The following is a 27,989-nucleotide window of genomic DNA, read 5'->3' as shown; positions in this document are numbered from 1 at the left end:
ATCTTACCTTGCATTTTCCACTCTCTGGATTCCCCAAAGGTCCAAACCATCTTCAGTAAGAGTGCCAGTCTGAAAAACAGGAAGCAAATTAAATATTAAGGCAAACCAAGAACATACCTGAGAATTTTAAATGTCCCAAAAAAGAACTTTAGCTTTGTATAAGTATATACTCGAGTATAAGCCGACGCCCCTAATTTCAACCCAAAATCCCAGGAAAAGTTATTGACTCGAGTATAAGCCTAGGGTGGGAAATACATCATCCCCCCTGTCATCATCCAGACCCCCGTCATTAACATCCTCATCATCATCACCGCCTGTCATCATCCAGACCCTCATCATCATCACCTGTCATCATCCCCTTGTCATCATCCCACACCCCCCCCTTCATCATCCCCACCCCCCTTCATCATCCCCTTGTAATCATATCACACCCCCCCCCTTCATCATCCCCTTGTCATCATCCCCACCCCCTTCATCATCCTCTTATCATCCCCACCTCCCTTCATCATCCCACACCCCCCCTTCATCATCCTCTTATCATCCCACACCCCCCCTTCATCATCCTCTTGTCATCATCCCACACCCCCCCTTCATCATCCTCTTATCATCCGCCCTCAGTGGTCTTCAACCTGCGGACCTCCAGAGGTTTAAAAACTACAACTCCCAGCAAATGGGAAAAACTACAACTAAAAACTACAACTCCCAGCCGATGGCTGCCCGGGCTTGCTGGGAGGTCCGCAGGTTGAAGACCACTGCGGCCTTCGACATCATCCAGCCCCATCTCACCCCCTTTAGTTCTGTACAGTACTCACCTCCGCTCAGCGCTGGTCCGGTGCTGCAGGACTGTCCGGTGAGGAGGTCGTCCGGTGGGATAGTGGTTCCGGGCTGCTATCTTCACCGGGGGCGCCTCTTCTCCGCGCTTCGGGCCCGGAATAGAGGCGTTGCCTGGACAATGACGCAGAAGTACGTTGGTAATGAACGTACCTCTGCGTCGTTGTCAAGGCAACGTGACTATTCTGGGGCCGGGCCCGAAGCGCTTAGAAGAGGCCTCCCCGGTGAAGATAGCAGCCCGGAACCACTATCCCACCGGACGACCTCCTCACCGGACAGTCCTGCAGCACCGGACCAGCGCCGAGCGGAGGCGAGTACTGTTGTAGTTTTGAAACCTCTGGAGGTCCGCAGGTTGAAGACCACTGCGGGTGGAGAGTTCACTCGAGTATAAGCCGAGGGGGGTGTTTTCAGCACGAAAAATGGTGCTGAAAAACTCGGCTTATACTCGAGTATATACGGTAAGATTTGTTTATAGGTCAACTTTGTAGCCTGAGACTACAGTGGATGAGGACATCTGCCGGAAGTACTGTGCAAGTCCATGGGACTTCAGGAAAATCAGTATCCTAATTCCTGTAGTCTGGGGAAAGTCTGGTGCTACAAAGTTTCTGGAAAATGTTAACCTATCCTGCTGCCAGTGCGTGATTGCAGTTACAAAGAACAAAAATATACTACTGTCAAACAAATATTTTGCTTGAAAGCTTTGGTAACCTTGCAGCTTTATTTTAAGCCAATCGTCTATAATTTTGTCAAATAAAGCTTAGGGACAAATATATATTAACCTTGTCAAAGCATATGAGGTTTAACTGTCCACAGATGTTTATCCTCTGAGGACTGATACAGAAGATGCCATGTTTTTTCAGGCGCCTTTGTGCATACACGATTCCAGCAGTCATGGCAGCAGGAAGAGCAGGAGGTACTGTGATGGTTATTATGTCAAGTGATTCAATGATAATAATGCTGACCGGAACCTATAGGAATAAGACAAAAATGTATATAAGTTACAGTTCTAAAACCGCAGACTAAACATATCATGGACAAAAAAAAAAAAAAGTATCTCACCTTATTTGAAATACTATTTATAATAGTGTAAAGGAACCCAACTCCAGCAACCCCTACAAGACACAGCAGGAACATATAGGCATCTCTGTAAAGCTTGAAGTCTGTTGGCTTTGGATAAAGTATGGACCGAATAAGCTGTCCTTTAGATGTGCTGAATCCTAAGAAGGCAAAAAACGACGGTCATTTTTTAATATTTGAGTTTTCATTTTTTCCTCCTACTTTCCACTCTAGGAGCTAAAACTAAATTTTCCACCTGCAGAACCATATGAATGTGTATGTTTTTTTAGCGCCACCAAAAATAAATAAATATATATTTTATTTATAATACTATTATGATTATTATATACACACACACACACACACTTTCCAGTAAAAAAAAATTTTTTTTCTGTAGGTCCATACTATTTCAAGGCTACCCAATTTGTATAGGTTTTGTTTCATTTTACCATTTAAATATTATTTATTTTTTTACCATTTTACCATTTTTTTTGTGCTCACTGTAAAATCTCTCTCTCGTAGCCTTTAATGGGGGACATCTATACTGATGGGTATATGCTCTTGCTACTAGGAGGCGCTGACAAAAATGCGCTAGGAAAAGAAGTCGGCTCCTCTGTGGCACTGGAAGTGAGGTAATCAGTTTTGTCACAGAGCAGTAGGAGAATCCAACAAATATCCGAAGGACCCTAGAAAAGAATCCCGGATAAAAAAAATAAAAAAACAAACAATAACCGGAAAAGAATATCCGGACAAAAAAAAAAAATGAAGAAATGGGTGGGTGCGGTGTCCCTCAATGAAGGCTACGAGAAAAAGATTTTACGGCGAGTACAAAAAAAATCTCCTTTTCTCTGTCACTCTTCACTGGGGGACACCTATACTGATGGGACATACCAAAGCAGTCCCCTAGGATGGGAATTACAACCACTAGCGAAAGGGAATAAGTGCCGAGACCTAACCAACTTGTCCATAAGGCCTGCGGATGAGACACCAGGCCACAGAAAACGGAGGCCTAGAAACAGAGCTCCCAGAAGATCCCCCAGCCATGAAGTTGGACTGTGCCGCCCTTCGCAGGGACTCTAATCCTACGGTCCCTCATAGAGAGACCAGAAAAAGTAGACTAGGAAGCCAGAGGGGCCGGAACCATCCCAGAAGGAGGTAGGAAATCAACTCTTAAGGAACACAGAATCAGACAGAGTGCTAGCCCGGCTGGGAAATAATGTCAAAACAAAAGAAAAGGAAACCGGCTCTAGAGAGACCTGGTGTGGAAGATTCAAGATCTTAACATCTGCAGAACCTGCTAGGTGACATAGCTCAACTAGTGTAATCTGGACGACCAGATTGCCCTCCATTTCGAGAGAACATGGACCCCGAAGTAGAAGATGGAAGGGAATAATGGCCAAGAAGAAGCGGAATGTCCAGAAAAGGGGCATCCAGGAACACCGGAGCAGCCTGAAGGGTAAGGAAACCCAACATCCACGAAATACTCCAGGTGACAAAGATCCGTGCCGCAGAAGTGCGGTACAGAAATAAGATCGCAGAGAAATCTGGACAGGACCGCTACACATGCACGAGACCTCAACCATGACTAAAGCCCAAAGAACCAGGAGGGCCAACCTAGAGAAGAAGGCACACCACAGAATCCCAGGATAGTGGCCAAGACAAGGAGACCAACTGGTCCTGGGCCCCAGCGGTCCGAGCGGACCAGAGCACTCCGAAGCAACCACCCGGCAGGACGGGAACGGAGGGGGAACAAAAGGGAACCCGGTTGGGACTCCCAGGCTCTGGGCACAGAAAGGTAACTCTAGAAAACTGTGGAAGGAGGAACACACCTTACCAGGGAGATTGTGCCGAGGGGGGGAGGAGAGCAATAGCAGGACCCAAACGACAGACAGAGGCGAGACCAGATGTCGCTGAGCCACACATAATAGCAGAAACCCCTATGACAGAGGGGAGTGCCAAGGCTGCCTGGGCAGCAGTAGATAACCAAAAAACAGGAAAAGAGCCAGGCTGCAATAGTGGGCAGTAAGCACAGGCAGAGATGGCGAAACGCTCTACTGAATGCTTTCAGTGAAAAACAAGGGCCCAGCCACATATCCTACCTATAAAGTGGGAAGAGAGAGAGATGACTCCATCTCGGTAGTAGAAGCAACCAGCGAAATAGTCCCCCTAGTGGAGGGGAAAACAATGGGTTGTGAAGATGAAACTCAGGCACTGACCATGCCAAGCCCCCTGATCCCCATACCCCCGTGGAAGGAGGATTGTTAAAGTGCACCAGGCACTGTAGGAGCAGGTACAAGCCACCCTGCGGCAGTGGACAAAGTACTGGGTGGACAAAGCCCCCAATAACTCTGCAAGAACATATCGAGGAGCCAATTTGTGTCCCAAGAGGGATCGTAATCCTGGACACTGGAGCTGGGCAAAGATGCAAAGACGAGACTACAAATGCAAGGAAGAAGTGCGTGCACGCACACACACAGTAACCAACAGCGTTGAGAGGAACACTATCAGGGTAAAACCCCGATCCAGATGGGCACCAACGGAGTCAATCTAGTCGTGTGAAAGGCAACCAAGCAGGCGCCTGAGCCAACCTGCACAGGAATCCAGGAAGATACCTGGAAGCAAAAAAGGGGGGGGGGGGGGGGGGGGCATCGCGCTGAACTATCTGTGACGCCCCACCAGGCCCCATGTCAGAACAGAGGTGCTCAACCGCCCCAGACCTGTGGAAACAAAATTACAGGGAAGGTGGGCTCTACACGTGCTGAGGGACCTAACATACATAGGGACACAGACATGGATACCTCTCAATAGTCATGAGGAACCAAGATTGCAGACACGAAAGGAATTGCAGACATCCGCAGTATGAAAGACCGGCTCAGCAACCAATGTTGTGTCACAAACATGCCCCTAGCAGACCAATGTGTCACTCTTAGAAAGGGCGACAGAGTGCTGCAGTTGCTGTGAAAAGCCATGGAACCTGTAGGAAATGCCCACATCCCATTTCCTAATGGTGCCCCACACCAGGACTACTGTCGCCCATGCAAGAGATAAAGGAGATATGTGGGATAGGAAACATGCAGAGACAGTCTGAATTGTATAAGAGACACACTTCGTGGAACTTCACATGGAAAGTGAGTCACCGGGATGCAGTGACGGGAGCAGCAGGAAAGGGGGAGGTGACCTGGTGGATTAGAAACCCTGCAGACACAGTCTGGCTATACGGCATAGGGACCATGGTCACACCTAGTCACGCAGTCAGAACCACAAATTGAAAGTGGGTTACCAGCCTTCAGAAAGAGGGGTACTGGAGTGTGGCCGATGCGATGGGCAACCTGGTGATGCCAGAGATCATTCAGACTAAGTCTGGCTGACTGGCATCATCCCTGTGCACTTTCAGGAACCCTAGTCCAGAGTCCTCCAACGCAGCAAAGTACAGGAAAACAGCGCCAAGCATGTGGCAGCCCAGTGGATAGACTCCCCGTCACCCTGAAAAGGGTTGATAGGACACGTAGGGTCACTTATTCAGAAACCGCGCCATAGCAGTGGGACCGTAACTCCTGAGGGGTGACCAAGGTGTTCGAGGACCATGAAAACCACTGCCCAGCTTAATACAGGGGTGTGGAAATTTTATTAAAAAAAATACTTGTCCACGGGACTAAAATGGAGCAAAATCTACTTGTCCCTCATGACGATCCACTTGTCCGGACCAATTTTTGCTTTTACACTTATTTTTTCCTCCTCGACCTATAATCGCCATAACTACCTACTATAATGATACCTTTAAATTTTTTTATAACATTCTCTGGACCAAAATATATACCGTATTTATCGGGGTATACCACGCACCGGCCTATAACACGCACCCTCATTTTACCAAGGATATTTGGGTAAAAAAAGTTTTTTATCCAAATATCCATGGTAAAATGAGGGTGCGTGTGTGTGCGTGTATACCCCGATATACCCCCAGGAAAGGCAGGGGGGGAGAGAGGCCGTCGCTGCCCGCTTCTCTCCCCCTGCCTTTCCTGGGGTCTAGAGCCCTGCTGCGGGCCCTTCTCTCGCCCTGGCTATCGCCGATAGCCAGGGGGAGAGAAGCGGCGCCGACAGCCAGGGGGAGAGAAGGGGCAGCGGCACCCATTGCCGGCGCCGCTGCCCCCCCCCCATCCCCGGTGGCATAATTACCTACTTCTCTCCCCCTGCCTTTAATGGGGTCTAGAGCCCTGCTGCGGGCCCTTCTCTCCCCCTGGCTATCGCCGATAGCCAGGGGGAGAGAAGCGGCGCTGACAGCCAGGGGGAGAGAAGGGGCAGCGGCACCCATTGCCGGCGCCGCTGCCCCCCCATCCCTGGTGGCATAATTACCTGGGTCGGGTCCGCGCTGCTGCAGGCCTCCGGCGCGCGTCCCCTGCGTCGTTGCTATGCGCTGCACGGCACGGCGCATGACGTCAGTGCGTCGCTCCGTGCATAGCAACGAAGCAGGGGACGCACGCCGGAGGCCTGCAGCAGCGCGGACCCGACCCAGGTAATTATGCCACCGGGGATGGGGGGGGAGGCAACAGGGCAGCGGCGCCGGCAATGGGTGCTGCTGCCCCTTCTCTCCCCCCTGGCTGTCGGCGCCGCTTCTCTCCCCCTGGCTATCGGCGCCGGCACAGATAGTCAGGGGGACAGAACGGGCAGTGGCACCGATAGCTAGGGGGAGAGAAGGGCCAGCAGCAGCGCTCTAGACCCCAGGGAAGGCAGGGGGAGAGAAGCGGGCAGCGACGGCCTCTCTCCCCCTGCCTTTCCTGGGGGTGTATCGGCGTATAACACGCACATAGACTTTAGGCTAAAAATTTTTGCCTAAAAAGTGCGTGTTCTACGCTGATAAATACGGTACATATATACACACACACACACACACACACACACACACACACATTTACTATATATATATATATATATATATATATATATATATATATATATATATAGTAAAAGATAATTTAGCAGATTTGGTGGTTTTCTTTTCTATGCCATTTACCTTGTGGTTGAGCTAACATGTTAGTTTCATACTTTAGGCCTGCCTAATTACAGCAATACCAGATTTGTATAGTTTACATCACGCTTTACTAATTAAAAAAAAAATTCTGAACTTTTTTGTATTTTTTTAATTGCCATTTTCTGACCCCTGTAGCTTTTTTTTTTCTTTTTTCCCCCGAATACCAGGCTGTATGAGGGCTCATTTTTTTGCGCCATAATCTGCTTTTTATATCAGTACCATTTTGGTATTGATCTGACTTTTTAATCGCTATTTACCTTTTTTTTTTGGGGGGGGGGGGGGGGGATTATATGAATTGCAATTCTTTTTTTTTTTAACATTTACCGTACGGAATACATAATGTCATATTTTAATAGGTCGTACAATTATGCACGAAGCGATATCAAATATGTTTATTTTTATTATGTTTGCATGTTTTTATATGGGAAAAGGGGGTGATTTGAACTTTTAACATGGAATTAGGGGTTAATGTGTGTCTTTTAAACTTATTAAAACTTTTTTTTTTTTCTTTTTACACTTTATTAGACTTTTAGGAGGAATCATTAGATTCCTCATACAGATGAATAGAGTTCTATTGAACTCCATTGATCTGTGTGCTCTGTGATACATTGAAAGAGCCTAGTCCAGCCAGGATCTATCAATGACAGAGCCACAGCACAGCAGGGAACAGAGGTAAGCCCTCACACACAGCTTCTCATCTCCCCGCCCCCTGCTCTGCATTCGGAGGACGCAAGTTTCCACAGCCGGGGGCTGCAGAGTATGGAGCGGGCAGGAGTCGGGAGAGGATGTTAGACACTCACCAACAGACTCCATCTTCTCATACTCACCCAGGCGTCTTCAACCAGCTTATGGCCATGCTGCATCATACCAGGCTAAGATAGCGGGGCAAGCAAGGGCAGTGGGGGACCCGGACCCAGGGTACAACCTCGGGCGCTGGCCTTTGGCGAAAGGGGTTGATAGTACATACTCTATGCCTGTGCCCCTTTGTCGCATATGGGGGAACAGGTAGCGACATGCTCCTGAACCCCCACCTGAAAGAGGGAAACAAAAGGGAGAAAAAAAAATCTACCTAAACAGCCCTTACTAGAAGATAACAAAAAAGGACCAGGTCTAGGACACTAGCTAAAACTGATTACCTCACTTCCAGTGGGCGGTATATCCTGCCAGGGAGAAGCCAAATTTTTTTCCTTAGTGTCAGCGCCTCCTAGCGGCAAGAGCATATACCCATCAGTATAGGTGTCCCCCAATGAAGAGCGACCGAGAAAAAAATATTTTATTAAAATTATAACTTTTAGTACGAAAAGGCTTAAAATGTTTCTCTTCTGACTTCTATAAAGACATTGTTCTATATATATATATATATATATATATATATATATATATATATATATACAGGGCTGTATGAGGGCTCATTATCTGTACCATGATCTGTTCTTATTTGTATCAGTAATTCTAGTGTTTATTTTTTTTTTTTATGTTTACGCAAGGGGTCTCAAACTCTAGACCATTTGCCTTGCAACAGGGATCTGGAAGTCTCAGCGGTATGTACCTAAATTAGATAAGGAAAGATTATAGAGAAGACGTCAAGACCTGTGAGTTACTTATATCATTGACTGATATGTCCAATCAGGGCTGTAGCAATTACTTTCAATATATATCTTTGTCAACAGTTTACATTTGGTGGGAGTGACACCATTTTTCTGGGGGCCTGTACACTTATTGGGAACCCCTACCTGATCTTCAGGTAGGACTCCCCAGTAGGTAGACAGGCCCCCAGATAAATATCACCCCCATCAGTGATGGGGATCATATCTATCTAGGGGCCTGTGTACCTACTTGGGAGCCCTACTCGATGGGGGTCATATCTATATGAGGGCCTATGTACCTACTGGGGAGCCCCACCAGATGGGGGTCATATCTATCTGGGGGCATTATATGTGTGGGGCGCATGATGGGGGCATTATATGTGAGGGGTTCATGATGGGGGCATTATATGTGAGGGGTTCATGATGGGGGCATTATATGTGAGGGGCGCATGATGGGGGTATTATATGTGGGGGCACATGATGGGGGCATTATATGTGAGGGGCGCATGATGGGAGCATTATATGTGAGGGGCGCATGATGGGGGCATTATATGTGAGGGGCGCATGATGGGGGCATTATATGTGAGGGGCGCATGATGGGAGCATTATATGTGAGGGGCGCATGATGGGGGCATTATATGTGAGGGGCGCATGATGGGGGCATTATATGTGAGGGGCGCATGATGGGGGCATTATATGTGAGGGGCGCATGATTGGGGCATTATATGTGAAGGGCGCATGATGGGGGCATTATATGTGAGGGGCACAAGCGGCCCAGCCTCAACCAGCCGCTATCTCCAGTGGCCACCAGATAATTTGAGTTTGAGACCCCTGGTTTACGCCATTCTGCATGAGGTTCATTAACATTATTTTTTAATAGTCTAAACATTTCTGCATTTTTCAATATCAAACATGTATTTTTATTTACAATTATTATTATATATATTTTTTTTATGGAAAAAGGGTGGTGAGTTAAAATTAGGGGAATGGCTTATTCCAATTAACACTCAAAGCCCCCCACTTTTTTTGCCCCTAGAGGAGATGATTACCTGCATTCCTTTCAATTGCAAATACTTAATGCTATTTATTTTATGCTATGCATAAACAGGCTGTCTGTATTCTTTGGAGCACAGATCCAACAGTACGGAAGCAGGTATGAACAGTCATACCACATGATAAGCATAGAATTTCAACTGCAGAGGTCCCGGTCAACTGCGGCAACTGCATTTTGCTGCTTTTAGATGCTGCAATCAACTCATTGCGAAGACTAAATGGATAATGTTGGCGATAAGCCTGATTGGTGATGTCTAGCATTATCTTCTGAGCATGCTTAATAGTGGACACACATGTCCGCCCTTCTTCCTTAAGGGGTTTAACTACTAGGTTACACTTTGCAACTAACAAAGGCTGTTTTTCCCCATGCAGTTCCGTGACACTAATTCTACACTTCTTGCCATCTTCCGCAGAGGTCACGTGCACTGGACCCAGCAAACATTTTGGGGCAGTGTACCTATGAGTCATAAGTAGGAAGATGCACGCCCAGTATGAATAGCTTGCTTCCTTATGATATGCAATGCTATATGCTTATGGTACTCTATCTAGGGAACCTGCCAGCCTAACTGCCGAGAATAGTACAGAGTGACACGTGTGCCCAGGATATGAGAGTACACATATGACCATGAGGACTTAAGTCATTCATATTGATCATGTATTTGCATGCTCAGTATAACATGGAGGATCAATCCATTACTTTCCTCTTCCCCCTCCCACATGTAGGTACATTGACCAACAATACATGCTTGGTGCGGTGTAAGTGACTCAACAGAAGATAGAAAAAAAAATGAAGAACAGAGTCATGTGGCCGCACAAGGACATGAGGAAACACAGCCCTTCATGAAATGTAAGTCAAATCACAAAATGACTTGATAGCAGTTTAAATGGGCTCTGTCAGATGCAAAAACTTTTGATATGTTGTAAAGCATGCAAAACCAATAGGTTTTGCAATTTCTTTCATTAGAATATGTTCAGTATTTCATACTGAAAATGCCAAACAACTGCCCCCCCTGCCTGCTTGGACACATACTAGTCCTGCTGTGTCCATGCGTCATCACCTATGTCATGGACACACTTCCTTGATTGACAGCTGTGAGCACAGGGTTCAGAGCTGGAGGAAAAATCCTCCCATTGTCAGCTTGTGTCCCGCTACTGTCAGTGAGCACAATCTGGGAGTTGTAGTTTTGCTAATACTGGGGAAGATGTGAGCAGACAGCATACTGAGGGAGGGGGGCGGAGACCTGCACGGTGAGGCCATGCCCCCTCCCTTTGATGTCAATGGGATTCCGCAAAATATAACGCTAGTCTTATATTTTGATGGAATGCAGAATTTCTGTAGCAAAATGCCCGCTGCAGAAATTCTGCTGCCTGAATGTGACTGCAGAATCCCATTCAAATCAATTTACATTGAATTACAGTAGAATTTTCAACGGAATTTGCGGGATTACGCACAGAAATTCCCTAACAGTCCCTGATAGTAGAGTCTAATAGGTAAGCGACCTGGAAGCACTTAAGACACCCAGCTGTCATGAGACTCCATTTGCACCTCAGTTTAAGGTAAGGACCCACTTACCAAGGCACCGGGAAGATGTTAAATTACGTACCTGTCCGGACAATTATGGCTTTGACAGGTTCTCCAGCATAAAATCTGGTTTGGATGACAGTGGTTCCACAAAATAAAGTGTGACGCTTGTGAACTTCTGTATTATAGATTTCATTCTCCACTCCTCTGGAACTTGTAGATGGGTCTGGCAGGTTAGTCTTTGTTACTGGTACACTTTCACCTAAAGAAAAAAACGTACAAATTATGAATTTTCACGCACACATAGCCATTAAGATGCTATCAAATTCACACATTACCTGTTAACATGCTTTCATTCACAATGCAGGTACCACTGATAAGGATGGCATCACATGGCATAATGGTTCCATTAGGTGGGATTATCATAATGTCCCCAGGTACAAGGTCAGTAGACATGATTTCTTCAACCTCTGAATGAGACATATTATATTACTGACACAATTTCATTCACCAATTACATGACATACTGTAAACATAATAGGTGTGTATGTAGGTTCCCTGTCAGACACTAGCAGACCTCTCAATGGGATGTGAACCTAAGGATCACTCACTAAGAACGGATAACCTCATTAGCATATCCTGAGCTAAAAGTAACGCCAACAATTGCTAGTGAATGGCTGGCAAAAGTTAAAAAAAAAAAAAGAAAAACACACACACACCACACACCGAGACCTTTGAGTCTGTGGCTCCATATCTAATCTAATGTTGGCCCATAAAAGAAAGTTGTGGGCACAATTGCATCTAATACATGCTGTGTAATACACCATTTGTGTTTATTTTGCGTAAATTCTTATGCAAAATGTGACACTAAAATATAATGTTTTTAATGGGACCATGCTTTGGACATTCCTTTTGCTATAAAAGTGATGAAAGTTAAAGGGGTATTTCATTGAAAAAATTATTTCATATCAACTGGCTCCAGAAAGTTAAAGGGGGACTGCGGTGGAAAACTTTTTTATTTAAATCAACTGGTGCCAGAAAGTTAAACAGATTTGTAAATTAATTCTATAAAAAAATCTTAATCCTTTCAGTACTTATTAGCAGCTGAATACTACAGAGGAAATTCTTAACTTTTTAGAACACAGTGCTCCCTGCTGACATCTCTGTCCATTTTAGGAACTGTACAGAGCAACATGTTTTCGATGGGGATTTTCTCCTACTCTAGACAGTTCTTAAAATGGACAGAGGTGTCAGCAGAGAGCACTGTGGTCAAAATGTCAGCTGAGAGCTCTGTGTTCCAAAAAGTAAAAAAAATGTCCTCTGTAGTATTCAGCAGCTAATAAGTACTGGAAGGATTAAGATTTTTTTAATAGAAGTAATTTACAAATCTGTTTAATATTCTGGCACCAGTTGATTAAAACAGATTTGTAAATTACTTCTATAGAAAATCTTAATCCTTCCAGTTCAGCTGCTGAAGTTGAGTGGTTCTTTTCTTTCTGACCACACTGCTCTCTGCTGACACCTGTCTGTCTGTCTCAGGAACTCTATGGAGCAGGAGAGGTTTGCTCCTACTCTGGACTGTTCCTGAGACAGAAAGAGGGCAGAGAGCACTGTGTCAGACAGAAAAGAACCACTCAACTTCAGCAGCTGGTACTGGTAGGATTAAGATTTCTTAATAGAAGTAATTTACAAATCTGTTTAACTTTCTGGAGCCAGTTCATATGAAAAAAAAAAACCTGGAATACCCCTTTAACCTATGCACAAGTGTGCCTGTCACATTTTATAAACATCAGTATCCTCAGCCTTCAAAGCAAACTTTGTGCAAGAAAAAGAAAGTATGTTCAAATGACCTACCTTTGTTTGCACGGCATACGGTAACTCTGACAATACTGTGGGCTGCAACCATGTCATGTAACATTATATATTGCTATAAAAAGAAAAATCAGTTGTGAATTGGAATTAGCTGATACTAAGCAATTTCTAAATGATGAATTGTTAGGGCAAGATCATATTTTTTATATATTCAATACAATGTAATTTTTATAACAAATTTAGCATCAAAATGACCTTGATCCCCCAGTCATTCTTTCCTTCCTGAAGGGCCCTCAAGTTTATACCATGGTGCCCCATGAAGGAGCATGTGACCATAACGTCATTTAGCCTCCTTCATAGGCATCTACTGCACACAAAACAAAAGAAAGCCATTGTAGCCACTGGAAGGGAACACCGTCTGGACGAAACAGAACAATGGGGGAATTAAGGGGACAGATATTCCCCACTGGTCCTGACAGAGTGACATATCATCAGAAAACCTCTTAGTATAACATGTAAGAATTGGCCAATCCCAGTCAAAGAGCCAATGTCCTACTCACATATCTTATGTTTTGCCGTATAAGACGCACTTCTTCTTCCCCAAAAATGGGGGGGGGGGTGGAGTTGGTGCGTCTTATACGGCAAATATCCGTCCTATCACGGAGGTCCCTGCGGCCATCAACAGCCAGGACCTGCGGCTAATACAGGACATCACCGATCTCGGTGATGCCCTGTATTAACCCTTCAGACGCGGCGATCAAAGCTGACCGCCTTGTCTGAAGCGCAAACAACACTAACCCAGCTGTTCAGTCGGGCTGTTCGGGACTGCCGCGGTGAAATCGCAGTGTCCCGAACAGCTTACAGGACACCAGGAGGGACCTTACCTGCCTCCTCGGTGTCTGCTCCCCTGCATGGCCGGCGCTCTCCTTCGTCGTCATCACGTCGTCGCGCACGCCGTCCCGTCATCCAATAGTAGCGGCGTGCGTAGCGACGTGATGACGGAGAGCGAGGATACCAGGCAACATACGTTCCGGAGCGACGGGGACAACCTGGGGACGCAGCAACAGCGATGGAGCGACATCCAGGGCAGCGGTGAAAGGTCCGGAGCGGCGGGGACACGTGAGTACTACCTCCTATCTAGTGGTCTTCAACCTGCGGACCTCCAGACGTTGCAAAACTACAACTCCCAGCATGCCCGGACAGCCAATGGGAGTTGTAGTTTTGCAACATCTGAAGGTCCGCAGGTTGAAGACCACTGTCCTATACTTTACATTGTATTTGGTTCAGAATCTTTATTTTCTAGATTTTTATCCTATAAAATTAGGTGAGTCTTATATGCCGGAGCGTCTTATATGACGAAAAATACGGTAACATTTTTTTTCTCTACTGAATTCTATAATTTTTTTTAACTGGAAAAAAATTAGCTATTTCTGCACAGAGAAGCAGAACATTTATATTTTAGAAAGTATAAAAAAAAAATAGAGAATCTGAAATTGCAGAATAGGTAAACTTTCACAGTAAACACTTGGATATCATCTGTATAGAAAGTCCAGACTATTATTGCCATGGCTCACCTTTTTAATGGTGTACAGAGAACTGATAATAGATATTACAGACATTAACACAATGGCAGATGCATAGTAGTAATATTCATCTGTGGTCCACAAAATAACACTGAAGAGCTGAAAAATGTAAAAAGGATTGAGGACCTGGAAGAAAAATACAAACATAAAAACAAAGTGAGATATGTTAGGTCACCACCAAGACTTGCAAATCACTAACATTCATTTTTATGTAATGGTCACATTATTGTATCTTGTAAGGCCTCGTAAACACCAGTATTTGGGATCTCTATTACAGGGGATAAGATGTTAGGGGATAAGATGTTAGATCGCCGCGGTCCCGCTGCTGGGGACCCCAGGGATCGCCACTGTGGCACCCTGCCATCATTACTGCACAGAGCGAGTTCGCTCTGTGCGTAATGACGGGCGATAGAGGGGCCGGAGCAGCGCGACGTCATGGCTCCGCCCCTCATGACATCACGGCCCGTCCCCTTAATGCAAGTCTATTGCAGGGGGCGTGACGACCGCCACGCCCCCTTCCCATAGACATGTTTTGACGGGGGCGGGCCGTGACATCACGAGGGGCGAAGCCGTGACGTAACGATGCTCCGGCCCGTGTATCGCCCGTCATTATGTGCAGAGCGATCTCGCTCTGTGCAGTAATGATAGCGGGGTGCTGCAGCAGCGACCCCCGGGGTCCCCAGCAGCGGCACCGTGGCGATCTAACATCTTATCCCCTATCCTTTGGATAGGGGATAAGATGTCTAGGGGCGGAGTATCCCTTTAATGTCAATTGAGGAAAAAAATACCTTTATCCTTTTGAGTTGGCTAAGCTTAACCCTACATACTCTCCAAACTGTCTCTTTTGGTACGATATGTTCATAATTTTGCACCCACACTATGAACATATTCTGTTAAGTGACATTACTTACATTATTACAAGACTGTATAATGCTTAATCAGTATGTCAATTAACACTATTTTCTGTAACCTAAAATACTGGGGGGTATTTATAAATTTTGCCTGTTGACAGTTTCTTTTTACCCTTTTTTTCTTTCACTTTGGTTTTCGGGGGCATGCACCAAATTTATCATTTGGTGCAAGTTGTTAGTAATTTTGGCTCAAATGTTGAAATCAGCTGTTCACAGCGCCTTTTACACAGAACTTACCGCCACAGAGGACAGCGTATTTTACCCTGTAGAGAAGCCATTTCGGAGTCCCTCCTGCAGTATATCAGCAAGCGACATGAGTTATTTTCTTTTGTGGAGTTTATAGCCACCATGTGAAATGGATTTTATTTTCAACTTGGGTAGTTTTTTTTTTTTTTGGTTACTCTAGTGCAGTGGTCTTCAACCTGCGGACCTCCAGATGTTGCAAAACTGCAATTCCCAGCATGCCCGGACAGCCGTTGGCTGTCCGGGCATGCTGGGAGTTGTAGTTTTGCAACATCTGGAGGTCCGCAGGTTGGAGACCACTGCTTTAGTGCTTACCTTTCCTGAACCTGTGTGGCCATGTCCAATGATGGCTCAACGGAGGGTGAAGGTCCCTCAGGATAGTATTGAGCAGCCCTTTTTAATGTATTTTGACACCTTTACATTTTCTGACATTGCTAAGTGTGTTTCCCAAGTGCAAAATTTCTTGGCGGTGATTTGCGCCAAAAAAAAGTGATTTGTGCCAAAATTGCGCCAAAGATCGATTGGCGCAAATGATGAATTACTGACTAAAGTTGAAATCACACACAGGACCGTGTGATTTTGAGAAAGTTGTAAAAATGACAGTGGAGAAGATGCGCCAAACTTTGGTGCAAAAAGACACTGCGCCAAAGTATTGCGCCAAAGTTACATTAAAAAAGACATATAATTCCTTTGATAAATACCCCCCTTTGTTCTTTGATGTTCATTTTGTTCTACTAAAAGTGCGAAAAAATATTAGCCCTTTCACCATGTGTTCTAAGCCGCCCTCTGGTGGAAAGACACCACCTTTGCTCATTTGTTCCATGCATCATAAATATATAACATGGTAAATAGGTAACGTCAATCTAATAATATGGTTCATTTCAGATTAAACATTCTGATTGCCAGCCTGAGACAAGAGAAAAGCAGAGTAAGAAAATAAGAGTGAAATTTTTTTTTTTTAAAGTGGACAAGAACAGATCATGTACTAATATGTCAGTTAAATACTATGTAAGTACTGTGTACTATATAAGTAAACAGAAGGTGGGAGACAAGGCACATAGTTAAGAAAAAAAGAAGGCTTAGGGGAGACCTAATAACTATGTAGAAATATATCAGGGGCCGTACAGAGATCTCTCCCATGATCTGTTTATACCCAGGACTGTATCTATAACAAGGGGGCATCCTCTACATTTAGAGGAAAGAAGGTTTCTACACCAGCACAGACAGGAATTCTTTACTGTAAGAGCAGTGAGACTATGGAATTCTCTCCCGGAGGAGGGGGTCATGGTGAACTCTGTAAAAGAATTTAAAAAGGGTCTGGATGCCTTTTTGGAGAGTAATAACATCGCTGGTTATGTATACTAGATTTATAGGGACAGAAAGTTGATCCAGGGATTTATTCTGATGCCATATTTGTAGTCGGGAAGGAATTTTTACCTCTAGTATGAGGGTTTTTTGCCTTCCTCTGGATCAACACAGTAGGGACTCATTAGGGTTATAGGTTGAAATTGATGGACTCTGGTCATATTCCAACCTTATGAACTATGTTACTGTGTTACTATACATCCATTAGCACAAGATGCGCTTCTCTTTCCATTCGCTATTATTGCAGAAATCCCATCTGATCAGTCATTTTGGTGATTTTACCCACACAGCCTTTTAGTGTGGCCAGTTACACTGCTATCAGTATATAATATGAAATGCCAATAGTCACATTTCTGTCCCATCAGTAGTACTTGTGGTTACTATGGGGAGAATAAGGAGCAAAAACTTGGCCAAAATGTGATCGGTGACACTGACACACACAAGGGAAGTGCATAGTGTGTGAAAATCCTCTCTCCTTTGTCATTATAGTCTCTACCAAGTAATCATCTTGTTCTGTAGTGAAATCTCCTGAACTGGGCCCCGGCAGTCTGCTGGAAGGGGGCGTGCCGACCCCTGCACGGAGATACATGGAGGGGGAGTGTCGTCCATGGCTTCCTGCGGGGACGGATAAGGGGTAAGTTATATTTAACTGCACTACTCCTTTAACTCCTTAAGGTCCAGGGGTTTTTCCGTTTCTGAACTCTCATTTTTTTCCCCTTAAAAATCATAACTATCAATTTTGCACTTAAAAATCCATATGATAATTTTTTTTGCGCCACAAATTCTACTTTGCAATGACATAAGTAATTTTACCAAAAATCTACGACGAAACGGGAAAAAAAAATCAGTTTCGGGCTTCCGTTTCTACACAGTACATTTTTCGGTAAAAATGACACCTTCTCTTTATTCTGTAGGTCCATAAGATTAAAATGATATCCTACTTTAATAGGTTTGATTTTGTCGTACTTCTGGAAAAAAAAAACATAACTACATGCAGGAAAATTTATACATTCAAAATTGTCATCTTCTGACCCCTATAACTTATTTTTCTGCGTATGTGGCTGTATGAGGGCTAATTTTTTGCGCGGTGATCTGAAGTTTTTAGCGGTACCAATTTTGTATTGATCTGACTTTTTGATCGCCTTTTATTAATTTTCTTCATGATATAAAAAGTGACCAAAAATACACTATTTTGGAGTTTGGAAATTTTTTGCACATACGCCATTGACCGTGCGGTTTAATTAATATATTTTTTATAATTCGGACATTTCCGCACGCGGCGATACCACATATGTTTATTTACACAGTTTTTTTTTTTTTATGGGAAAAGGGGGGCGATTCAAACTTATTAGGGAACGGGTTAAATGATCTTTGTTAACTTTTTTTTGTTTTTCTCACTTTATTTTTGCAATGTTATAGATCCCATAGGGACCTATAACACTGCACACACTGATCTTTTACATTGATCAATGGTGTCTCATAGGAAACCATTGATCGATATTTCTGCCGCATGACTGCTCATGCCTGGATCTCAGGCACTGAGCAGTCATTGTGTGATCGGACAACAAGAGGCAGGTAAGGGGACCCTCCTGCTATCCTACAGCTGTTCGGGATGCCGCACCACGGCGATCCCAAACAGCTCCATGAGCTAAACAGCATTGGTTTACTTTCACTTTAGACGCGTCTAAAGGGTTAATAGCCACGGGTCGCGGCCGTTGGTAGAGGCCCCGCATTATAGAAAGAGAAAGGACCCAGGACATACTGGTACATCCTTGGTTCTTAAGGGGTTAAAATGAAAAACAACACAATAACTATCCATTTAGATCCTTACACACTGGGTTTCTAACAGTGATCACAGACTTTAGTGTGACTGCTCCATAAGCAGTTACCAGCAACAACAAGCAGGTTGACAGATCTTTATTTATATGTGCAAAGAAAGATAATTTTAAGTACAGAATGTTTAAAGTGTCCTACTCACATTAAAAGTTTTTATTGGTTGGGGTCTAAGTGCAGAGAACCCTACGATCAGAAGAACGAGCAGGGAGAAGTGTGCAGAAGCACACTTTACCCTGGGCAGTTATCTTTGTTTCACAACTCCATTATAAGCCTATGGTGCAGCAAAACAAAAATAGATGAAAGCTGCGATGTAAAGCGCACTTTTGAATGCTTCATCTGATTTTTTTCTCCTAATCTGTGGGGGCCTCAGCACCAAGACCCCAGCCCAAAAACACTTGATACGTCTCTGTGACATGTCAAACGTTTTTTTTTTTTTAAATGACGATAGGTACACTTTAAATCAGTGTTACCGTATATACTCGAGTATAAGCCGACCCGAGTATAAGCCGAGACCCCTAATTTCAACCCAAAATCCCAGGAAAAGTTATTGACTCGAGTATAAGCCTAGGGTGGGAAATACCTCATCCCCCCCTGTCATCATCCAGACCCGTCATTAACATCCTCATCATCCCCTTGTCATCATCCCACACATCCCCCCTTCATCATCCCACACATCCCCTTATCATCCCACACATCCCCCCTTCATCATCCCCTTGTCATCATCCCACACATCCCCCCTTCATCATCCCCTTATCATCCCACACATCCCCTTATCATCCCACACATCCCCTTATCCCACACATCCCCCCTTCATCATCCCCTTGTCATCATCCCACACATCCCCCCTTCATCATCCCCTTGTCATCATCCCACACATCCCCTTATCATCCCACACATCCCCCCCTTCATCATCCCCTTGTAATCATCCCACACCCCCCCCCCTTCATCATCCCCACCCCCCTTCATCATCCCCACACCCCCCCCCCCCCTTCATCATCCTCTTCTCATCATTCGCCCTCAGTGGTCTTCAACCTGCGGACCTCCAGAGGTTTCAAAACTACAACTCCCAGCAAGCCCGGGCAGCCATCGGCTGTCCGGGCTTGCTGGGAGTTGTAGTTTTGAAACCTCCGGAGGTCCGCAGGTTGAAGACCACTGCGGCCTTCAACATGCGGACCTCCAGAGGTTTCAAAACTACAACTCCCAGCAAGCCCGGGCAGCCATCGGCTGTCCGGGCTTGCTGGGAGTTGTAGTTTTGAAACCTCCGGAGGTCCGCAGGTTGAAGACCACTGCGGCCTTCAACATGCGGACCTCCAGAGGTTTCAAAACTACAACTCCCAGCAAGCCCGGGCAGCCATCGGCTGTCCGGGCTTGCTGGGAGTTGTAGTTTTGAAACCTCCGGAGGTCCGCAGGTTGAAGACCACTGCGGCCTTCAACATGCGGACCTCCAGAGGTTTCAAAACTACAACTCCCAGCAAGCCCGGGCAGCCATCGGCTGTCCGGGCTTGCTGGGAGTTGTAGTTTTGAAACCTCCGGAGGTCCACAGGTTGAAGACCACTGCGGCCTTCAACATCATCCAGCCCCCTCTCACCCCCTTTAGTTCTGAGTACTCACCTCCGCTCGGCGCTGGTCCGGTCCTGCAGGGCTGTCCGGTAAGGAGGTGGTCCGGTGAGGAGGTGGTCCGGGCTGCTATCTTCACCGGGGGCGCCTCTTCTCCGCGCTTCCGGCCCGGAATAGAGCCGTTGCCTTGACAACGACGTATCTGCGTCGTTGTCAAGGCAACGTGACTATTCTGAGGCCGGGCCCGAAGCGCTTAGAAGAGGCCTCCCCGGTGAAGATAGCAGCCCGGACCACCTCCTCACCGGACCACCTCCTCACCGGACAGTCCTGCAGGACCGGACCAGCGCCGAGCGGAGGTGAGTACTCAGAACTAAAGGGGGTGAGAGGGGGCTGGATGATGTTGAAGGCCGCAGTGGTCTTCAACCTGCGGACCTCCGGAGGTTTCAAAACTACAACTCCCAGCAAGCCCGGACAGCCGATGGCTGCCCTGGCTTGCTGGGAGTTGTAGTTTTGAAACCTCTGGAAGTCCGCAGGTTGAAGACCACTGCGGGTGGGGGAGTTCACTCGAGTATAAGCCGAGGGGGGTGTTTTCAGCACGAAAAATCGTGCTGAAAAACTCGGCTTATACTCGAGTATATACGGTAAATTAAAAGCTCTGCCCCTTAAAGAGGTATTCCAGGATTTTTTTTTATTTGACTATGCTACAGGGGCTGTAAAGTTAGTGTAGTTCATACTATAGTGTCTGTACCTGTGTGTGACGGTTTTCTCACAATTCTTACATGATTTTCAACCCACTATTTATTTTTACCAGCATACAAAATGACTGTTGTCTCGGATTTTTCCCAGCTTGCAATGCGGCCGAGACCTGACTCACTAGTCAACTGATCACAGGGAGCCTGTCTGCTTGTGGGAGAGAGATCAATCTGCAACTAATGCAACAGCTGTAGGCACCCTGATTGAAAACCACAGGTCTTTTGTTTCAATGGGAGGGGTGGCTGATGTGTGGGAGGGAGGAAAATGGCATTGTGGGATTTGTAGTAAAAAAAAAAAAAACATAAGTCAAACAGGAAAAACAAGTTCATAAAAAGCTAGCCACAGTGTTATGCTAATCTCACAACATAGCCATTAAGCCCCAAGACAAGCTCAGATCCTTACTAAGCATGTCCATTACTGTCTGCCAGGTATGTACCAAAATCACCTTATGGTGGATAACCCATTTAACCCCTTAAGGACCAAGCCCATTTTGGCCTTAAGGACCAGAGCGTTTTTGCACATCTGACCACTGTCACTTTAAACATTAATAACTCTGGAATGCTTTTAGATATCATTCTGATTGTTTTTTCGTGACATATTCTACTTTAACATAGTGGTAAAAGTTTGTGGTAACTTGCATCCTTTCTTGGTGAAAAATCCGTAAATTTGATGAAAAATTTGAAAATTTAGCATTTTTCTAACTTTGAAGCTTTCTTATTGTAAGGAAAATGTATATTACGAATAAAAAAATTTTTTGATTCACATATACAATATGTCTACTTTATGTTTGCATCATAAAATTGACATGTTTTTACTTTTGGAAGACACCAGAGGGCTTCAAAGTTCAATTTTCCAATTTTTCACAAAATTTTTAAACTCACTATTTTTCAGGGACCAGTTCAGTTTTGAAGTGGATTTGAAGGGTCTTCATATTAGAAATACCCCATAAACGACCCCATTATAAAAACTACACCCCCAAAGTATTCAAAATGACATTCAGTCAGTGTTTTAACCCTTGAGGTGTTTCACAGGAATAGCAGCAAAGTGAAGGAGAAAATTCACAATCTTCATTTTTTACACTCGCATGTTCTTGTAGACCCAATTTTTGCATTTTTGCAAGTGGTAAAAAGGAGAAAATTTTTACTTGTATTTGTAGCCCAATTTCTCTCAAATAAGCACACACCTCATATGTCTATGCAAAGTGTTCGGCGGGCGCAGTAGAGGGCTCAGAAGGGAAGGAGCGACAAGGGGATTTTGGAGAGAAAATTTTTCTGAAACTGTTTTTTGGGGGCATGTCACCTTTAGGAAGCCCCTATGGTGCCAGAACAGCAAAAAAAAAAAAAACATATGGCATACCATTTTGGAAACTAGACCCCTTGGGGAACGTAACAAGGAATTGAGTGAGCCTTAATACCCCACAGGTGTTTCATGACTTTTGCAAATGTAAAAAAAAATAATTCTTGTTTTCCCCAAAATTTGACATTTTTTTAAAAAGGGTAATAGCAGAAAATACCCCCCAAAATTTGAAGCCCAATTTCTCCCAATTCAGAAAACACCCCATATGGGGGTGAAAGTGCTCTGCTGGTGCACTACAGGTCTCAGAAGAGTAGTAATCACATTTGGCTTTTTGGAAGCAAATTTTGCTCTGGGGGCATGCCGCATTTAGGAAGCCCCTATGGTGCCAGGACAGCAAAAAAAAAAAAAAAAAAAAAAAAAACACATGGCATACTATTTTGGAAACTAGACCACTCTGGGAACGTAACAAGGGGTTAAGTGAACCTTTACACCCCACAGGTGTTTCATGACTTTTGCATATGTAAAAAAATAAAAATAAAAAAATAAAAACATTTTTTACCTAAAATGCTTGTTTTCCCAAAAATTTTACATTTTTAAAAAGGGTAAAAGCAGAAAATAGCCCCCAAAATTTGTAACACAATTTCTCCCGAGTACGGCAATACCCCATATGTGACCCTAACCTGTTGCCTTGAAATACGACAGGGCTCCAAAGTGAGAGCGCCATGCGCATTTGAGGCCTAAATTAGGGACTTGTATAGGGGTGGACATTGGAAATCACTGGCGTAGAATTCCCCTAACAGGGTGCCTCCAGCTGTTGTAAAACTCCCAGCATGCCTGGACAGTCAGCGGCTGTCTGGCAATACTGGGAGTAGTTGTTTTGCAACAGCTGAAGGCTCCGTTTTGGAAACAGTGGCGTACCAGACGTTTTTCATTTTTATTAGGGAGGGAGGCTGTGTAGGGGTATGTGTATATGTAGTGTTTTTTACTTTTTATTTTATGTTAGTGTAGTGTTTTTAGGGTAAAGTCACACGGGCCGGGGTTCACAGTAGTTTCTCGCTGGCAGTTTAAGAGAAAATTTGCCGCAGCTCAAACTTGCAGCCGGATACTTACTGTAAACCTCCGCCCATGTGAGTGTACCCTGTACGTTCACATTTGGGGGGACATCCAGCTGTTGCAAAACTACAACTCCCAGTATGCGCTGACATACTGTACATGCTTACAGTTTTAGTTTTGCGACAGCTGTAGGCACACTGGTTATGTATCACTGAGTTTGTGACCTAACTCAGTGTTTCACAACCAGTGTGCCTCCAGCTGTTGCAAAACTACAACTCCCAGCATGTACGGTGCATGGTGTACGGTGACTGCTGAGAGTTGTAGTTTGCAACAGCTGGAGGCACACCGGTCATGAAACACTGAGTTAGGTAAAAAAAAAAAAAACTGTTTCACAACCAGTGTGCCTTCAGCTGTTGCAAAACTACAACTCTCAGCAGTCACCGACAGCCAACGGGCATGCTGGGAGTTGTAGTTATGCAACCAGCAGATGCACCACTACAACTCCAAGCATGCACTTTAGCTGTTTGTGCAAGCTGGGAGTTGTAGTTATACAACAGCTGAAGGTACACTTTTCCATAGAAAAAATGTGCCTCCAGCTGTTGCAAAACTATAAGTCCCAGCATGCCCATAAGGGAATGCTGGGAGTTGTGGTTGTCTGCCTCCTGCTGTTGCATAACTACAGCTCCCAGCATGCCCTTTTTGCATGCTGGGAGCTGTTGCTAAGCAACAGCAGGAGGCTGTCACTCAGCTTCAAGCCGCCGCTTCAGGTCAGTCCCGCCGTCGCTCCTGGGGCCCCGATCCCAAGAGGGACGCCGGGGATCGGGGTCCCCAGCTCCCCGGGTCTTCTTCCCGCTCACGTCCTCCGGAAGAGGGGCGGAGCGGGTTCCGGGAGTGACACCCGCAGCAGGTGCCCTGATTGGTCGGCCGGTAAACCGCCCGACAAATCAGGGCGATCGTGAGGTGGCACCAGTGCCACCTCACCCCTGCTGGCTATGGCTGTTCGGGGCCAACAGAGACGGCCCCGATCAGCCAGTAATTCCGGGTCACCGAGTCACTGGAGACCCGATTGACCCAGAATCGCCGCAGATCGCTGTACCGAATTGTCCAGCGATCTGCGGCCATCGCCGACATGGGGGGACATAATGACCCCCCTGGGCGATATGCCGCGATGCCTGCTGAACTTTTTCAGCAGGCATCCAGCTCCGGTCCCCAACCGGCTAGCGGTGGGGACCAGATTTCCCACGGGCGTATGAATACGCCCTCGGTCCTTAAGGACTCGGAATGCAGGGGGTATCCATACGTCCTGTGTACTTAAGAGGTTAATATCTCCACTTGAGTGAAAAGGCTGTCCTGAACGTGGCTATTCTTAAACAGACCAGCAGCTATGACTGATACAAGTAGCTTTAAAAAAAAATTTAAAAAAAGGGACTTACTACTGACAACACTGTGCATACATAATTTGCAATACAGATTGCAATTGAGGTGAAAATATTCACAATAGAGGTGTAAATATTTAGGCATGTAAGGTGTTTTTGACTGTCTAGGATTTTGATAATTTACAACCATAAACACAAGGTAGTAAGTACAAAAGCAATAGTAAGTGTAATACAGCCCAAATCAGCTCTATTACTTTGGTCTGCAACAGAGGAGGAGTTTTGTATATGCAATATTTAATCCATTTACTTTATATCTTGGAGTCCAGAAATATAAGCCATATAATGATCTGACCTATGAGCATGACTATAAAGTTATAAATTTATCCATAGAAAAGGGGATAAATAGGTGATCGGCGTGGGTCTGACCGATGGGACCCCAGCCAGAATGGAGGAGAAATGAAAGTAGCGGACCACAAAAGCTCCAGTGAGTGGCTAGCACTTCATTCATTGTCTATGGAGAAGTATTTGGCAAAGTCAACATGCCGAAAGTTGCTGAGCATTGCTCCGTAGAGAATAACTAGAGCAATGGCTGCACATGCACGGCCTGCTCCTTTCATAGCAGGGAACATTTCCCCTCCATTCTAGTGACTGTCAGGGGTCCCAGTAGTCAGACAGATCACCTAGTTATTCCTTATTCCCCTATGGTAATACTGATGTAAAATGTTTCTGACAAAGAGGTTGAAGAATGTGTTGTCATATTGGGTAATAAAGTAAAAAGACTGAACTTTGTACTATATATCAAGCCAACCAAGAACTCCACTTACCTCCTTTATTAGAAGCTTAAAAAGAGAAGGCACTTTAACAGTAATTTCATTTATTCCATAAAATAACTTTCTGAAAGACAGAAAAGGTCAAGTAAGCATGTTCATGTAATAAAACAAGTCAACTTTCAAGAAGGACAAATGAAATGTATAAATGAATGAACAAAACTTAAGATAACTGCTAGGTTCTACTACACAGGAGTCCTGCCATTATGGACAGGTGAGGGAACACAAGATTAAGACTTAAGACTTAAAGGGGTATTCTGGCCTTAGACATCTTACCCACTATCCAAAGGATACGGGATAAAATGTCTGATCGCAGGTTTCCCGCCATTGTGACCCCCCCGTGATCTCTGTGCATTCTGTGCCAGGCATTGCTCCTGAGACGGAGACACCCCCTGCCATGGACATGAATAGAGGGAGTGTGGTGTGATATCACAAATCACTAAATCTGTTGATAATAGAAGGATTTAATATGATGTGATAAAATTAGTACTTAGAAAAATAATGTAATAAAAAAAAAAAATGTTATGCAGTTTTTATACTGACCACTAGGTAGCAGCACACCATGCTTCAATGTAAACTGACAGTGAAAACACCACTTTGCATGTTTATTACCACCATTTGCTATGACAACATAAAGCAATAAAAATCATTTACAAATGCACAGGACAAACGGGGACATGGAGGGAGACTTATCAAAACGAGTGTAGAGTGGCGGAGTTGCCCATAGCAACCTATCAGTTCACTTAGAACCCTTTATAAAATTAAAAGAACTTAAAGAAGCAATCTCATTGGTTGCTGTGGGACACTGCTCTACTTTCCCTCTGCACAGGTTTTAATAAATCTCCCCCATGGATGACAGAAGACACAAAGGATAAGCCTCCACTGACTGAATATAAGATCATTTAGGGGGAAAAAACTAAAAAATACATAACACATATGAAGGCACATACCTATAATTGTGGATTTCTTGACTTAATCCTTTGCTGTGCTCAGTGTGTATGGCAGCGCATGAAACCCTATCATCTAGACCCCTATAGAGAAACAGTGTGAATCAATGACAACATTAACGTTGGGAAACTGAATACACATTTTAAAGCATAGCATCTAAGAATAGGACATATAAAATTACACTGAAAAAAATCATAGAAGCCCAAAGACTATGAAAGATCATTGTTACTTTATTTAGAAATAGAACTCAAAACAGGCAAATGCTGGGCATAGCAGGTCCTACCAGTTACAGCAGTCTGATCATTCAGGTACATGTCTACATAATGGGGGGAATTTATCTAAACTTGTGTAGAGAAGGAGTGGTGCAGTTGCCCATAGAAACCAATCCGATTGCTTTTTTTTTTAAAGGGGCTCTGAAATATGAAGGAAATCTTATACGTTGCTATAGGTAACTGCACCAATCTTCCTCTACACAGGTTTTGATGAATCTTCCATAATAACTGTACAAAGAGGTGGAACGTTCCAAACAAATGTTATCATTCTTATAGAGAGAAACAACAGCCTGTGTTATCGGAGGAACCTTGAGGAAACTGTTTACAACACCACAGCTTCATTGTGTCAATGATACCGGATGAATGAGCCCTGTAGTATGTGTCACTTAATATTTCATTAGGATTAACAAGCGTCTGGTCCTAAAGCAGCCCTTACAAATAGTATATTCAGCCAATCTCCTGTCTGACGGGACTCCTTGGTGCTCTCTCCTGTCCTATGTTAGCCCTCCCTCACTTACTGGACTTTGTTCATGCCTGTGCTTTAGCTTGGACAAAGCCATGATTTACAGTATAAGACATGATTTCTATAAAAAGGAAAAAAAAAATTCTTAAGAAGAAGAATATTAAAAAGGTTAATGTTTTGCCAAGATGTACAACATATAAAAAGTTTTTGTATCTGAAAGTGCCCATTTAAGACCGACCTCATTGTAAAGTTGAAACATTGAATTTACCATTTGATGGGTGAATAGAAACACTTTCCATTTCACTGAAACTTCTGTCTGGAGTGTTGTTTTCCATTTTTAAGTTTGGATGATTTAACTTTGGTTAGGTTTTGAAGACTGAGCACCCACAGACTACAAGTCCCAGCATTAATCAGATTTTAGCACAAATAATGCGTGGCAACGAGTTATTTATAGTAAATTCTTCCTTCTGCCCACAGGGATGGTGAGGATATATAGTTTAAAAGTCTCCCCCGCCAGTCGCATAAGTAGTCCCCTGGCCGGGGAACTATAATAACCTAGTCCTGTCTGTAATCAACACCTCAGCGTGATTGACAGCTACGGCACGGCCAGTCACAAC

At 44.6% G+C, this 27,989-nt stretch overlaps 1 protein-coding gene across 4 annotated transcripts in view; it reads right to left on the bottom strand.

Moving 5' to 3' along the window:
* ATP13A3 (ATPase 13A3) overlaps positions 1 to 27,989 on the bottom strand; it is a 161,557-nt gene that overhangs the window by 75,189 nt on the left and 58,379 nt on the right. For all 4 annotated transcript variants that reach the window (XM_056565389.1, XM_056565391.1, XM_056565388.1 and 1 more), the window contains exons 6-14: positions 26,640 to 26,720; positions 25,687 to 25,756; positions 14,464 to 14,598; positions 12,932 to 13,004; positions 11,416 to 11,547; positions 11,160 to 11,339; positions 1,891 to 2,048; positions 1,611 to 1,799; positions 8 to 69 (exon numbers count right to left, since the gene is read on the bottom strand). In XM_056565389.1, the coding sequence (XP_056421364.1) occupies positions 8 to 69; positions 1,611 to 1,799; positions 1,891 to 2,048; positions 11,160 to 11,339; positions 11,416 to 11,547; positions 12,932 to 13,004; positions 14,464 to 14,598; positions 25,687 to 25,756; positions 26,640 to 26,720 (1,080 nt within the window). The remainder of the gene's footprint in view (positions 1 to 7; positions 70 to 1,610; positions 1,800 to 1,890; positions 2,049 to 11,159; positions 11,340 to 11,415; positions 11,548 to 12,931; positions 13,005 to 14,463; positions 14,599 to 25,686; positions 25,757 to 26,639; positions 26,721 to 27,989) is intronic.

This window comes from Hyla sarda, chromosome 3, assembly GCF_029499605.1.
Source record: "Hyla sarda isolate aHylSar1 chromosome 3, aHylSar1.hap1, whole genome shotgun sequence".
Classification (NCBI taxonomy): Eukaryota; Metazoa; Chordata; class Amphibia; order Anura; family Hylidae; genus Hyla; species Hyla sarda.
This window is presented reverse-complemented; position numbering and strand designations above follow the sequence as displayed.